Raw genomic sequence first — 14,656 nt, 5'->3', positions numbered from 1 at the left:
GGCTGCCATGATGTCACTAGACAACATCAAGTTTAATTTCCTTCACTGTACAACCTTTCTGTCACATACTTTTAACTTGGGAACAAAACAAAACAAAACCCTAAAAACCTAAAAGCCCGAAAACTTCTAATAAAACTATCTACTGACAGAAAAAACCTGTTGTGGAGTAACACTGCAACGGTAGAACAGAGCCCATAAAAGCATTTACCTGAATATCTAAGTTAAGGTTCCACTTCACTTCTTCATTTTAGGTTCAAACTCATAGCAGAGAGTTTTTAACAACCAATAGGGTAAGAGCCTTGCACAGAAACAAATCAAGATAGGCTGATGGTATCTAACATTTCTGAGAAGCTCCCAAACAGAGTTTAAGGTTGCTCAAAATCAGGAACCACTGCTCTGCAGAGATCTCATCTCTGCAGAGCTGGTGGCTCTGGCTCCCACAAGCTCTGATCTGCAGTACCTTACTCTTATCTGTGACAGCCTGATGTCTCTGGTGAACGTGGCAAGAGAAGGAACTCGGCCTGCCTAGCCCAAGACATGGGACTGGATGGAGGGAGAGCAGAGGAAGACAATGGAGTGCAGAAATGGGGCACTGGTTTAAATAATGGGCTGGTATAGCAGAGCACAGGGAGGGGGCATATGGCTGGAATGTATTTGATGCAGCCTTATCTTTTGTAATTTCACTAACCAGAAAGGGGAATGTCCTTAAAATGAACAAGAATCATTTCAAACCAACAATTTCTAGCCTAGAAATTCTTTTGCAATTCAAAAGGCAACAACCTGTCTTGAAGAACTGCTTTGAAAGCATTTCATACAATATTAATGGTGCCATTATTTCAGTGATAAACAAGATAACAGTGCACCAAAAAAGCAGTTTGCTAAGATCATGTTCCAACAGACATTTCTAAATCACTCAGTAATATTCTGGTTTAATATCACAGTTTTGCAGAAGGAAATAAATCCATCTTCTTAATTACTCTTTGGATATGGTTATTCAAAGTAACATTAGCCAGATTTTTTTCCAAAAGAGTAAAAGATATTTAACATGTCCATGCACACAAGTATGTATTATATGCCTGTTACACATACATGTGACCCCTGAAAATTATGATGTGAATTTGCTTGATGGAAGAAATTCCAAAATGGCACCTTAAACTCTGCAAATACAAATCTCAACCAAGAGAGGCAGAACAACCCCAACTCTCTCTGAAATCAGTCATCAAAATTAATTGAATAAAGTCCAGGTTTTTTCATGGTAGCCACTACCATGGATTTTTATTTCCTATATTCTCCTTCCTGAAAATTATGTCCTACCCCTTCCCTTTACCACAGAGCTACTTTTGCTGCTTTTCCCCCTCCTTCCTTCAGGAAATAATATAACCTGGTCTAGAGACAACATGTAGTATGTCTGGGTTTAAGCTGTGCCTATGCTGATAGGCACAAAACCTAAACTGAACAAATAATTTTCTTTCAGAAGCTGTCTTGTAGTAAACACTCCTTGCTATTTCTAAGAAGCTGAAAAGAAACATCCTCTACATTTCACAGGCACAGCTGCTTACCGCTCAACGACATAGAAGTTATCTCCATCATCACCTTGGTCAATCACATGTTCCTGAGGTTTCACCTTCCTCTCAAACATGGCATCAAGGACCTGAGATAGCTGCTCCTAGAAAACAAGCAGGAGTGGGGGGAAAAATCAACTATCAGAAAACAGACCTCAGTGTTACTGCTGGACAAGGGTGAGTTCATTTCATTTGGTCTGGATAGTGAACTGGAACATGCACCACTTTTCTACACTTTACTGAACAAAAACACAAGTAATACTGATATTGCATGTTGATTTCCACTAGCAGCTCACTCCTTTCCAGCTTATTAATATAAGTTCAATAATGCAGACAACCCAACACAGGCACAGAAGAGCCATTATCTCAAATTTATGTTCAAATGGCTCAATTTTCACATACCATTTCAGTGCCAAAGCACACACATACCTTTGGTACAATCTGCCACAGCTTCACTGCAATGGACACACATCAATTCACACCAACAGTATATGAATTTCATTGTATGGATGTCTAGAACTGGCACCATGATCTATTCTATTCACCTATATCTATTAATTAGTAAATTATCTGTACTGCCATCATCTGAGAGCCCCATTCATGATCAGGACTATACTGAACAAGACTCTTCATAGACTCATTTCCCTGGACAGGCTGTTGTCTTAGAGCAGCTGCAATTTCAGCCCCAGATGAGACAGGACAGGTACAGATGTGGAGCCCTCACAGAAAATGGGATAATGCTGGTCTGCACAGCAGGCTCCAGCTGGATTTCCCTGTTCAGCCACGACAAAATTCCCTTATTTTTGCAAGCAGCACAGCCAGGGAAACTGTGAAAGCCAAGAAACATGACACCATATAAATGCCTTGCCTTGATGCTGACCTGCTTCACCTTCTTGCTATCCCCAAGCCCATTAACAATATATTTTTGCTGCATTTTCAATGACCAGATGTTCAAAGTTGAAGATGTAGATCACAGCTGAGTTTCTAAAAATACACTGCATCAACACGCAAGCCAGTCTTCATGCTGCTGATACACTTGAAATATTTACTGCACTCCTGAAGTTGGGAATTATCACTGCAGCATCTCTTGGCACCACTACACTGAAAATATTCCTTATCTTTAAAACAGAATCCCATTTTCTTGTTTTTAAAAACAGTGTCTGGACTTTTAGATAATATTAACTGTACGTAACAAAAAATTAACTCCATTTAAGATTTCCTTAAAACGCTATTACCTGATCTAGGTTTTTGAAGAGCAGGATATCTTTGCATGCTTCCTGCAGTCTGCATCGCTGTTCATCAGTTTTTGGATGAACTACCTTTAAAACAAAGCAGAACAGAACAGTCATGACAACAAAGAAATATGATTTCAGACTGAACCTTCACTTCAGCATGAAAAAGCAGAGCACAATTGTATTGTATTGTATACAATACAAAAGTATGCAGTCCTTTCTTGTTTGCATAAACAGTATTTATATATAAACATACAATGCAAGACAGAATGAAAGACACATAAGAAAAATACTACACTGACAATTAACACATAAAAAAATAACAGTGAAGAAAGACAAGAAAGAAGAGGATGCCTTTTCCATTCCATTCCCTTCCCTGCTAACACAGCCACAGCCAAAGCTGGAACATATCAAACAGGGCAAGAAGTGAACACTTTTCTTCCTGAACTCTGGCTTTACTAGTCCCAGTATAATTACTGCTGGCACACAGGCAATTTATATCCCATATGATCCATATGAATCTCAGCCCATCCAATACGAAGTTATTCAATAAGCATGGTTTTTTCTAACAAAATTACTTAAATAAAAGTTTTGTTGTTCAAGATGTTTTGTTACTTCATTCCATTTATAAACATCAGGTTAAAAGATCCAATACTCACTGTATCATGAAAATGTTTATATATGTGCTTGTTAGGGGCTAATCATGAAAACATATTAAAAAATTAATTACCCGACAGGCACCACATTAACATTTCTTATTTCTGGAATAACAAGTATTTAAAAAAACAGTTATATCAGTAGGCATTTCTATAAAGTTCTTTTCCAAAGTTAAACAGGTCTCAGATCCTTGTTTTAAAAGAAAATAGCATATTCAATCATCAGCCAAGAAAACTAAGACTTTTGATGGAATGTGTCCCAAGTTTACAAATATTTGAATAACCTGACACACTCACAGTAGTTTTTTCTTTTCATAGCACATAAAAATTATTTACTAAGTCTATTTATGAAGTATCTCTTCTTTCTTAAGAGAAATTATATTAGGCTTAGATTATCATTGCAGAAGTGTAAGCATCTTTGCAATGGAATCTGGAAAGGAACACCAGAAGTCCAGGGAGAAAACACTGACTCTCACCAACCAGGCTACAAGATTTGAAGAAATACAATTACAGTATCTGGATTTGCAATTCCTAGAAATTCCTGACTTTAAAGAAAAAAAGAAAAAACAGGTGTCCACAGACTTTAAATATTTCAGCCAAGCATTTCTCCTACCCAGGCAGAACTGCTCTGACAAGAAAGACAGTAAAAAGCATGTGAGGAATTTTAAGCACCCATGAAGAAACAGCTGTGGTAAAGCTTAACTAATTCTTCTCAACAGCATTGATGATCTAGGAATTGCCTCAACAAGCCTTTAAGAGAATTAAGAAAGGAAAACAGCAAAAACTTTAAAGATCTTAGACTTAAGTACAGCTCTTGAGTCCTTTGAAGTAAAATTGTATTAAAGCTGTAGCGACTAAAAACGTCCATGAGATAAAGTGGCTCTAAATTTCAAGGCAATGTCACTTTGCCAGGGCACCACACCAGGCTCAGCACAAAAAGCACAAGTAGTAAGGAAAGGCAATGGACATCTGCCTGTCAGTCTAGAGAGACCCATGCATGGAGGGATTCCCTCACTCTTACCCTTTGTTCTGTATCTTCTTCCTCTTCATCTGGATTGAAAGCTTCAGCACAAACTTGGAAGAAAAAGAGAGAGGAGATAAGTAACAAGATGCAATTACATGAGAACAGCAAACAAATCAGTTTAAATACGTTTCTTCTATTTTCCTACAGGAAAAACAAAATCACTTTTCATTTTGTCATTACAGTGTCAGAGGCTCAAATCCTGTCTGTTCTTTGGGTAGGCACAGCATGGCTGTTTTCAGACTCCCATGTAAAAACTCTGACTTACTAAATAATCTTGCCTAGCAAGTACTCAAGCATGGATACAGATTTATTTCAGCTGGTATCAAAGCATAACAATCTCCATTCAGATTCATTTACAAGCATCTTCTCTAAAATGCAGGGGTGCTCCACTGCTTTGTTCTTTGCAGTGCCATGCACAGAGCAAAACACTAAAAAAAGGAGCACTAAGAAGGATGAGGCACTCATTCCACCTCAACTCTGATTTGCAAGTGACTATGTATATTTTGGGAGTTTTTTGATACAGAGAAATCGTGTTTTCACAGAAATTAACCTGGGAAATTAACCATCAGCTTCACCATAGTACAGTCTAGGAAAAAATAGTATTTAGTCCCATCCCCCACATGTTCCTCTATCTTACTACATTTTAACTAAATTAATGTTAACTGATAATACAAAAACATCTCTAAAATTTACAGAGTGATTTTTTAAAAAAGGATGAGAACAGTTGTGGAAAACTACACACTATAGAGTACTGGGACAAGGCTCTGCCAAACATGTCATTATACCTACAGGATCAACTGAAAGAGGCAATACTGCAGAGCTGCTGAAATTTCAAACCCTTTTTGTGCAGTTTTAATTCTTCAGAAAAGGCTTGTCTTCAGTTATCTTAGCATTTACACACAGTCTTACAATACTAAACACAGACACTGGCCACCAAAAGCCCACAGTTCTAGCTCAGATTTTCTTATTAATTGATGGATATTTACAGTTCTTGCATGTCAAAGTGATCTGCACATTCCAACCACCTGCACTGACAGTCAGGGAAGGTGAGAGTCAGTCCTGTTTTCATCTGGCTGTGCTCTTACTTTAATAAGGGTGGTCTCACTTCTGAGGTTATACATTACTTATAAAATTTTACAAGGAAACATAGACAAGCATTTTCCTTTGTACTTTATCCAGCATCCTGACAATAGTGAAGACTTGGCAGAATGCCCAGAAGCTCACTGCAACGACATCTAACTGCTGAATGGAGTGAGAAAGTATAAATAAAAATCCAGAATGTCTAGAATTCAGCAACTTGTAAATAATTTGAAAATGCACACATCTATTGACCCTGTCATCATGCACTCAACAGGACAATAAAAATGCAAGACCCTAGCACAATTTACTAGGAAAGATTTGTTTGGTTTTGTGTGTCTTGGTTTTCTTATTTAGTATATTTTTCCTCCCTACCTAAAAGATACAAGTCTTTCCTAGGAAATTGGGTTTTAATTCATTTTTTTCCTGGAGAGAACGAGGAGACTCAAATACAACAACAAGCATTCCACTTACCAAACCACAATGTAAAAATGCAATCATAGAATCATTAGGCATCAGGCATTCAGAGAGTAAGTATTGCTCATACAATAAACCCGTTTAACAATACAGAAACAGTTTATTGACAGTGCACCTACCACACACATGCTTTTAGTTTAACAGAGCCACCCACACTCAGGGCAGACACTCGACAAAGGATAAACAGCATTCTTCCCCAGCTGGAAAAAAGTACAGTCCACGGCAGAGTCCAAAATGACTGGTTTATGGGAAGGTGGATGCCTGCAAAGCTACAGAACCTGGACTGATAGGCTGATCCACTTAATATGCAATACAAAGGCAGTAACAAAGAGAACATTATTAGCATTTTGGTGTGAAAGCTTTCCTCCTCCTTCCATTTTACAGTAAAGATCAAAGTCTATTGTGAAAGCTTTGGATTTTCAAATAAGGAACAGTTACTAAGAAGAAAGGCTCCATGGTTTAAACAGTATGGTGAAACTGGAGATAATTAACTTTCTTCATTTTTTACAACCAGTGTATCCTGAGACTCCAAACTGGAGTCCAAGTCTCTATTAAGCACAATATTACACACAATAAATGGTCACACATCTATGAATTCAGAGATCTCTGTACCACTAGACCATTCTATCATTCAAATTTTAATATTGAGCTGCAAGTTTAATTTTGTTCCCACCTCAGCTGCAGGGAAGCTATTGCTAAAAATGCTTCAGAATTCAGGAAATTTTCTTCAGGATTTCTTTGGGAAAACAAGTTTTATTACCACAGCTAAAACCAGAGCATCAGAACAAAACCTTATCTTAAAACCTTATCAAAGCAACACGGTGGTCTGTAATTTCAGTATGAAATGGCTTTGGTTAAGGTTTGTAAATGTAGGTTTCCCCTATTTCACCTTACCCAGTAAGGGTGAAAACAGCTCCCAAAGCCCACCAAGGACACACTCTAGGACTCAGTGCCCTCCCCTTACATATGAAAATCACTTCTGAAATGCCCATGAATGGGCACCACAGAGATACAATAAAAACATGGCAAAACACCACTTCTCCCCATGCTGCATAGAATGCCTTCCCATTGTACTTTCCATTCTTCAACCCCCTGCTGGGATTTCTTTTTCCATGTAGAAGAGTAGGCCAGATGTTTTCACTTCAACCTTGGACAGCTCTGGCTGACAGGACTCTATTTACTTGCAGGCAGAGCTGTAACACTTAATGCAACATATCTGTTGTGATATGCTTAAAAAAGGGGAGAGACACAAAATTCTCAAGCTTAATGAACACTGTGATACGCTGGAAAGCCAACAGAAAGCTTTTCAGCCAACTCATAACAACCAACAGTATTTTCCAAAAACTTTTAGAAGTGACTAATGAAAAGAAAAAGCAGCATTACATCAAACCCATCCCATGTTTTATGGTGCAGTATGTCCAATTTTTCTTTCCACTACTGTTAATTGGTAAATCACTTGGGGAAGTCTGTACTGTTGAACATCAGCCCCATGTGTCAGTCTTACCTTCAAAATATTTCATGTTATCTGTGCTGCTTTGCTATTCTCCTGGCTGTAAAGAACCCCCATAACTACCCTAAACTCTGCCAGCCCCTGTCAGAAATCCAGGGAATTTCAGGACTCCTGAAGGTTATTCATTTGTGCATTACAGTACAGCCAGTCCTAATGAAAAAACATCTGATCTTTCATCATGACAGAGTGCAAACACCCTTGACCCATTGTTTGATACGTGACTGAATTCACATATTAACTATTTAAGTGTCCCAACAATACAGACACTCTGAGGCAAGCTTTTTCTCGTAAGATTCTCCTGAAAAGTGCTGTTGGAAAGGCAGTTGGAAGGGATCTCTCTGAAGATCATCCAGTCCCACCTACCCCTCCAAGAGGAGCTATTTGGAATTGTGGGCTACTTTGGGGCTGACCTGGAAACCTCCCGGGCCAAAGATGGCACATCTCTGCTAACCTGCTCCAGCACCCACAGGGGAAGAGGTTTTCTGAATGTGCAACCTAAAGCTCACCAGCATCTTCATGTAATTTGAAGTGACTTCTGAAATCACACCTTGCCTAGTTGAGATTTTCAGCACAACTCTGCCCTTGAGCAAGTGCTAAGCAAGAATCCATCAGTGGAAGTTACACAGCAGTGTGACACATCTACAGCTCTATCAGCTCACACCATGCAGACCAAGCTTCCTTCCAAATCCACCCATACATAGTTCAAATAGCTTTGGAACATAAAAAACAGTTTTCAATTTTATGAAGCTTTGAGATAAAAAGAAATTCAGGCTTTTATCCTACCATCTACATTTAGTCTCTCTTAGCTTTTGCAGCTCTCATGCTGCACCTTCTTTGGCTTTCAAGAACATCTGTTAACACTTCTGAAGGCTCAGAAATGATACAGCTCCATGGCTGCTTTGTGATGCAGGTGACAGCATCTGAAAGCAACCGAGATCTCTGTAGCTGCAGCAATGACATCAGCAGTGGATGGGTGAGGGGGAAGCAAGGGGTGGGGACAGAGGGAGAAGTAGCAAGACAAGTTTGCCAGTACAAACACCACCTTTGTTTATGCAAGTTTTAATCACTCTCAAGATAATATTGTTCTGCAAAATATGTGTTTTGTCAAGATCAAAGTCCTTGCGCTCTATAGAAATCTGTTTGCAAATAAGAGTTGAGCTTTTAGCTCTGGCAAGTTAATACAGCCTCCAAGAGAAGTGCACACCATCCCTGCCCCTGAGAGATCACTGCTTTTTTTCAAAATAACAGCCAAGAGGCTGATGCCTGAACACCTTCAAACAAATACAAAAGAAGGAAATTTAAGTTCTATGTTTTATGGAAGGTGAATGCATTATTAATATTTCTGTTGCTACTGAAACAAGTAGCAAGTAGATACCCTGTCATACTCTCTTTTCAATTTTGGATCCCACCTGCAGAGTGAAATCCTATTCACTCTTCCTTACTGATGAGGATGCATCCCCTCCAATTGATCCTATCAGACCCATTACTAAAAATCCACTCAGAGCAGCACATGTAGAACCACTTTTCCGGTTATTTATTCAGATGAGTAATTTTAAACTATGTTTAAGGCAGTGTTCTTTGCATTTGAGTTTGTCAAAGCTTCAAGCATTTTTTAATCTGTCTCTCAAGGACAGATGCACAGACTCTTCTGGGAGCACTATGCCAGCTGGAAAGATGACCACTGCCAGTGGCTTGTCATTCCCTGTGACAGCTGAGCTGCACTTCAAACCCATGCAGTCAGATGAATTAGGAAGCTTGAACAGCACTTACACACAGGTCTTTGCTGGCACAGCTAAATGTGATTTTCCACACTTGGAAAACAACTTCAAGTTTCCTCTCACTTCTGTTGCTGGTTAGCTCAGAACTTTTTGGTTCAGAAATTGCACTTTGTTTCTCAAGTGAAAGATCTCACCATGTCAGAGCAGACGACAGATTCGTACCTCGATCCAGCAAGTGGGAAACAGAACCTGCAACCATTTGCACCACCTGAACCATTTTCACATTTATGACAGTTGGAAAGAAAAGCAACACTGAAACCCAAAGAACAGTTAATATGTTCAGGAAAATCAGACACTTCAATTCACTAGTGAGAACTGACTGAAATCAAGGGTAAATTTTTTGCTAAAACCAACGTTGTTGCATCAGCCCAAAACTCAGATCTTGGGTCTTAAAAGACTGGTCTTTCACTTTATGTGCCACATGGCAATCTCCAGATGCAGGACAGCCCACAAGAGCATCACCTCCTGACTTCACTCTTCATTCTCATAGAGGCATAACTGAGACATGATTTACAATTAATCGGGACCAGAGCAAAAACCACCCCATCAAACCTTTGTCAAATACCAAAGCAGAATATTCAAATATGGAACAACTTGCATGACCATATATGTCAAATCAAGTGTCAGATTTTTTTCAGTGGAGAAATATTTAGAAATGATTCATTTCAGGGGGAAAGGAAAAGAATGGATTTTCGTCTCTTGAAACAGCTTCAAATGTCACTTAATGTAAAAAGGAAAATAAATGAAGTAGGTTCTTCACAGGCAGAGTTCTTCTGTGTTACAGATTAACTACAGAGGCACTCAGGCTCAGCACAGCTGTGCCAAACCAGCTCTGTCCAGTCAGGATTACAGGTCAGGCACACTCCACACTTGGTCCCAAAGCCTGCTCAGGCTGAGAAGCTGCACAGATCACTCTGCCTATGAGACACTGATGGAGCCTGAAAGGCCCTAAAATCCTGCACTGCTTCACCTAGCTCTGCAGAAAACCACTCTTGCACAACAGGTTGTTCACCTGGCTCTACACAAAGCCTTGCTTACAGCCCAGAGTCCACCTGAAAATGCCCAGCTCTGATGTGGACATTACTTTGACAGAGCAGCAAAACTGAGGTCCAAGGTAGAGCTTGGAGAGACCCCACTCTAGTTCAAAGTTGGATAAACACTTTTACCAAGAGAAGTGCATGATTTGTTACAGTGCTTGCTAACCTTGCTTTTAGAAATCTCTGATAACCATTTCCTCACCATGATTATGTACTTTCCAAAAGAATTATCTAAATCAGACTTCTCCAGCTTGTTCTCTTTCCATCAAAAGAGAAATGCAACACTTCCGGCGACAATGGCTTGTGACATTGTCACACACTCCTACTTCATGCTGCTTTTCAGTAACAAGTTCAGAACAGACTGCACAATCAATTATAAATGCCACCTTTTATGATAATGGGGTTTTTTTCTTCGCAGGAAATCCAACTTTACATGCACAGACACCTTTTCTCCCAAGATGCGTAAGTACAGGCAACATAATAAGCCCTTTAGAATTATGACAATTGGCTGACAACTATTTCTATAAGTGCATTTGCTTTATGTATTCTGAATAATGCAGTTTTCACATATTCTTATTACATTCATACAGATTAATAAAGATCTGATTTAAGTGGTTCTTTAAAAGGCTTTATCATCATATGTACAGTAAAACAACTGAGACAATGCCTTACAGCAGAATAGCCATTAAATTATTTTTTTTTCTTCTACTACAGCAAGATTTGGCAAAGTATTTAAAATTACATTTCCCTAGGGGCAAACGAGAACTTTCATGATGAAAGAGCTAGAATAATAAACGGAAAGTAAATAATCACAGTCTCTTTTAGATTCATATCTTTACACACACATAATGAAAGCATTACAAGCAGACAATACTGCTTCAACTAGATTTTAAAGACAAGCACTTTTAACAAGATACAATGTGTTCCTACTTAATTATGATTCCTAGGTAGGCTTTGTTCAGGGCTGGTTTTTTGTTTTGTTTTACTCCTTCTGCAGCCTGCAAGATCTGGCCTGGACACAACCCCCAGCTCAAGTGACTCAGGGACAGAGCACCACACAAACCACAGACCAAAGGCTTCACAGCACCCTCTGCTCCAGGCATCTGGCTGGAAAAGACTTTCCTGTCATACCAGGAGGCAACTTGCTGGGGGTCTTACTGAACTGCAACAAAACTTCAGAAGACAATCCTCAACTGGTATATCTTTATTTAAATCCTCCTCCTACTCAGGAGCAATTAAAATGAAAAACTTGTGCCAATGTAGGACTAGAGACAGAATTCTCCTAAGCACTTCTCCTAACTCTCTGGCATAACCAAATGAACATGACATTTGCCTTTTTTTTTTCCAACTAAACCAACAGCTGTTTGTCATTGTATTTGCTTCATATAGTTGTCTATTTAATTATATCAAGGCACAACTTTTATTTAATGCCCTTATGTATGAGTTATGCCAAATGTTTTATTATGCCAAATGTTTTATCTTCCACTCTGCACACTCACACACTGGAGAGTTACACTCTCTCACCTCACTGAAGCCACATGCTGCAGGAGAATAATGACAAACTCATGAGGCTATAATTTTTGATAATTTTAAAATTTACAGTTTCCAGAGGACCTATGATGAAAGCACTCTGGTGATAAAATAAACCCTCTGCAAGTCTCTCCTGTACAGCTGGAGGAGCCAAGGGACAACACTGCCTGATTTTACAGAACCATTTCCAAACTAAGCCACTCCTGGGACTCCTGCACTTTGGGCTTCCATGTCTCAGCTCACAAGGAGAGAGCCCAGCATCCCATCAGACACTGGTGTGCTCTGGGACTTGCAGTAAGAGGCAAGTCTGCATGAAAATTAAAACAACAAAAATACTTCCATCATGGTAGAGGACTAACAAAAATAAGAAAGTTTTGCATGTGGCTGCTCATTGGAGTAAACAGCTCTGACACTGACAGTAACTACCAAAAGCAAAATACTGCCCTTTCAATCTTAAAACAGTAATTTACAATTTGCTACTTCTGTTTCCAATTCCCTTTACTACATTTAAGTAGAAATGTAAAATGGAAGAAGGGTATTTTGGAGTTACACATTATTCCATGTGGTGAAGCCTGGGAAATTCAAAGGAGCAAGGTTTATTCTTGCAAGTCAAGAAATGAGAAGAGTGAAATGGATAAACATGCTGCTGACCTTGTTCAAGCCTTCTAAGAGAGCCTTACTGATGAGATAGTCAGCCATAAAAAAGGTCTCCTGGAAAACATGATGCTACTACTATTTCAGAGCACACAGATTCACAATTGTAGAAGAAAGCCTTCTGCTTTAATGATTCTGGTTTAGCCCATCACATAAATCTTAACACATTTCCAAATGTGCTACGTAAGCAAGGCAGACAGAACCAGAAATTCAGCACCAATAATGCTTATGTGCCTGAAACAGTGATATTTGGAGTTAAAAACAGCACAAAGAATGTTCACTTTCCATTCAGTTTACATCAGAACACCACAAGTTCCGAGAAATGGCTCAAATACCTTCCCCCCAAAAGAAGGCATGTAGCTTACAGGCTTTTAGCTGCAAGCTGTAGCTAGAGAAGAGAATTTAGCTGAGGAATAAAACAGGAAAAGTGGCTTTCTAGTATAGAAATAAGAAATTTTCTTTCAGTTTACAGATCAAGGCTTTTTTTGTGTTTTATACGTGTAATTCTGCCATATGAACTGCTAAACCTGCAATAAGGCAAATAATATTTTTAAATCATCTTGAGAAAAGTGCAGTAAAGCACTTTTTGCCTTAAAATTTCATCTAGCAACGAAGATTACTGACATCTTTCTGACATCTGTCATGACAGAGAACCAAAGCATGCCAAAGTGTTAAAAGGCACTTCTGAAATCAATTATATGATATGATTTTCACAGATTTCTACAGAATGTCCAAATACATTAAGAACCACACTACCCTGAATAGAACAACTAACACCTATCTACCTGTAGCAACCAGGAGCAATAAAAAATTAGCATGGCTTGACACAAAAGGATTGTGTGCAGAGGAATGACGTGGAAGCCCCCAAGTCCCTGTGCTTGGAAACTGCTGCTTCCTTTCCTGGCACACTGGAAAAGCAGGAAATGTGGGAAGTCACTGTTGGACCCCTTGAAGACAAGCCTGGCAGCTCCCCCCATTCCTGTGTGGCTGCAGAGCAATTCCAAAGCCCTGGTGAGCACCAGCCATGGCAAAGGTGTGACTCCTTCACTCCTTCACTGCCAGGATCAGCCAGCTCTGGCCTTCAGCATCTCCCTGAATAAATGAATTGTCTCAGCAGGAAATACACACTTGAAGTGGTCAAACAAAAGACTAATACTGGATAGAAATTAATCAGCTGGAATTTGTGTGCCTTATTTCTGACAAATTTTCAGTTTTTCTATTAGAGAAGATTAGCGAGCTTAAGAAAATTAAGGTCTTTTCCAAATTTTGGAGACATGGGAAAAAAAAACACCAAATCAGGCAAGTGCTTCAGGCAGCCAAGTAGCCACAGACAAGTCACCTCCCAAAGTCAAGCCCAGACTCAAATCTCCCTACAAATGAGTGCTCACAGCAGCTCCTTAGATAGCTTTAATATTTCCTGTAGTGAGCTTTCATATTGCCATTATATATCTTATAGTGAATTTTTTAGTATTCCTATAAAGTTTTCTGTTATTTTGGGCTACACACAGACTCAGCAAAGTGTTTTGGTGTTAAAAATTACCAAGCGAAGTTCCTAAAAGTACACCCTTTCAAATTTAAATCAAGTCTCTTTAAACTTTTATGTTCTCCATGGATGGACCATTTGATGTATTTCACATTTAAGCTGAAGTTACAGCAACCTGAACTTGATTGAGTGTATTAATCAATACAGGAGCATAACAACATTTGTGAACCTTATATTAAAATAGGGATGAAGTGCAGCCTTATATATTCACAAGAAAAATGCAAATCACATCTGACTCTGAGGACACTCTAAAGATACATCACAGCACCAGGTTTTGCACCAAGTATAAAACTGCCTTTTTTAGCCTGTATTGTGACAGGCATTTCGAGATTTGTGTGTTTGACCGACAAACAGGTTGAAATATTTTCATTTGGGCTTTAATTCCTTTAATGTTAAAAAGCATCTCGAGTTCAAGCCACACCAATTCTCCATCACACAAAAAAGTTAAATTCCAGCCTATCAAAGGCAGAACTAAATTTCTTTTCAACCATCACATGAAAGCTGATATTTTCTAAAGTATTTATGTATACAAAGATATGGACCGACATTTATGTAGGCTTTTTAAAGATCTTTAAT

General features: G+C 38.9%; 1 protein-coding gene and 1 long non-coding RNA gene across 2 annotated transcripts in view; one reads left to right on the top strand and one right to left on the bottom strand.

Moving 5' to 3' along the window:
* Window positions 1-14,656, bottom strand: part of PRKAR2A (protein kinase cAMP-dependent type II regulatory subunit alpha) — a 67,018-nt gene that overhangs the window by 13,434 nt on the left and 38,928 nt on the right. Inside the window, exons 3-5 of the mRNA XM_064432857.1 lie at window positions 4,472-4,524; window positions 2,798-2,881; window positions 1,560-1,666 (exon numbers count right to left, since the gene is read on the bottom strand). Coding sequence (XP_064288927.1) covers window positions 1,560-1,666; window positions 2,798-2,881; window positions 4,472-4,524 — 244 coding nt within the window. The remainder of the gene's footprint in view (window positions 1-1,559; window positions 1,667-2,797; window positions 2,882-4,471; window positions 4,525-14,656) is intronic.
* Window positions 1,614-13,707, top strand: LOC135308109 (uncharacterized). Its single transcript, XR_010368633.1, has 2 exons — window positions 1,614-1,739; window positions 10,772-13,707. It is a non-coding gene; the product is annotated as an uncharacterized LOC135308109 (long non-coding RNA).

Source organism: Passer domesticus, chromosome 9 (genome assembly GCF_036417665.1).
Source record: "Passer domesticus isolate bPasDom1 chromosome 9, bPasDom1.hap1, whole genome shotgun sequence".
NCBI classification, from domain to species: Eukaryota; Metazoa; Chordata; class Aves; order Passeriformes; family Passeridae; genus Passer; species Passer domesticus.
This window is presented reverse-complemented; position numbering and strand designations above follow the sequence as displayed.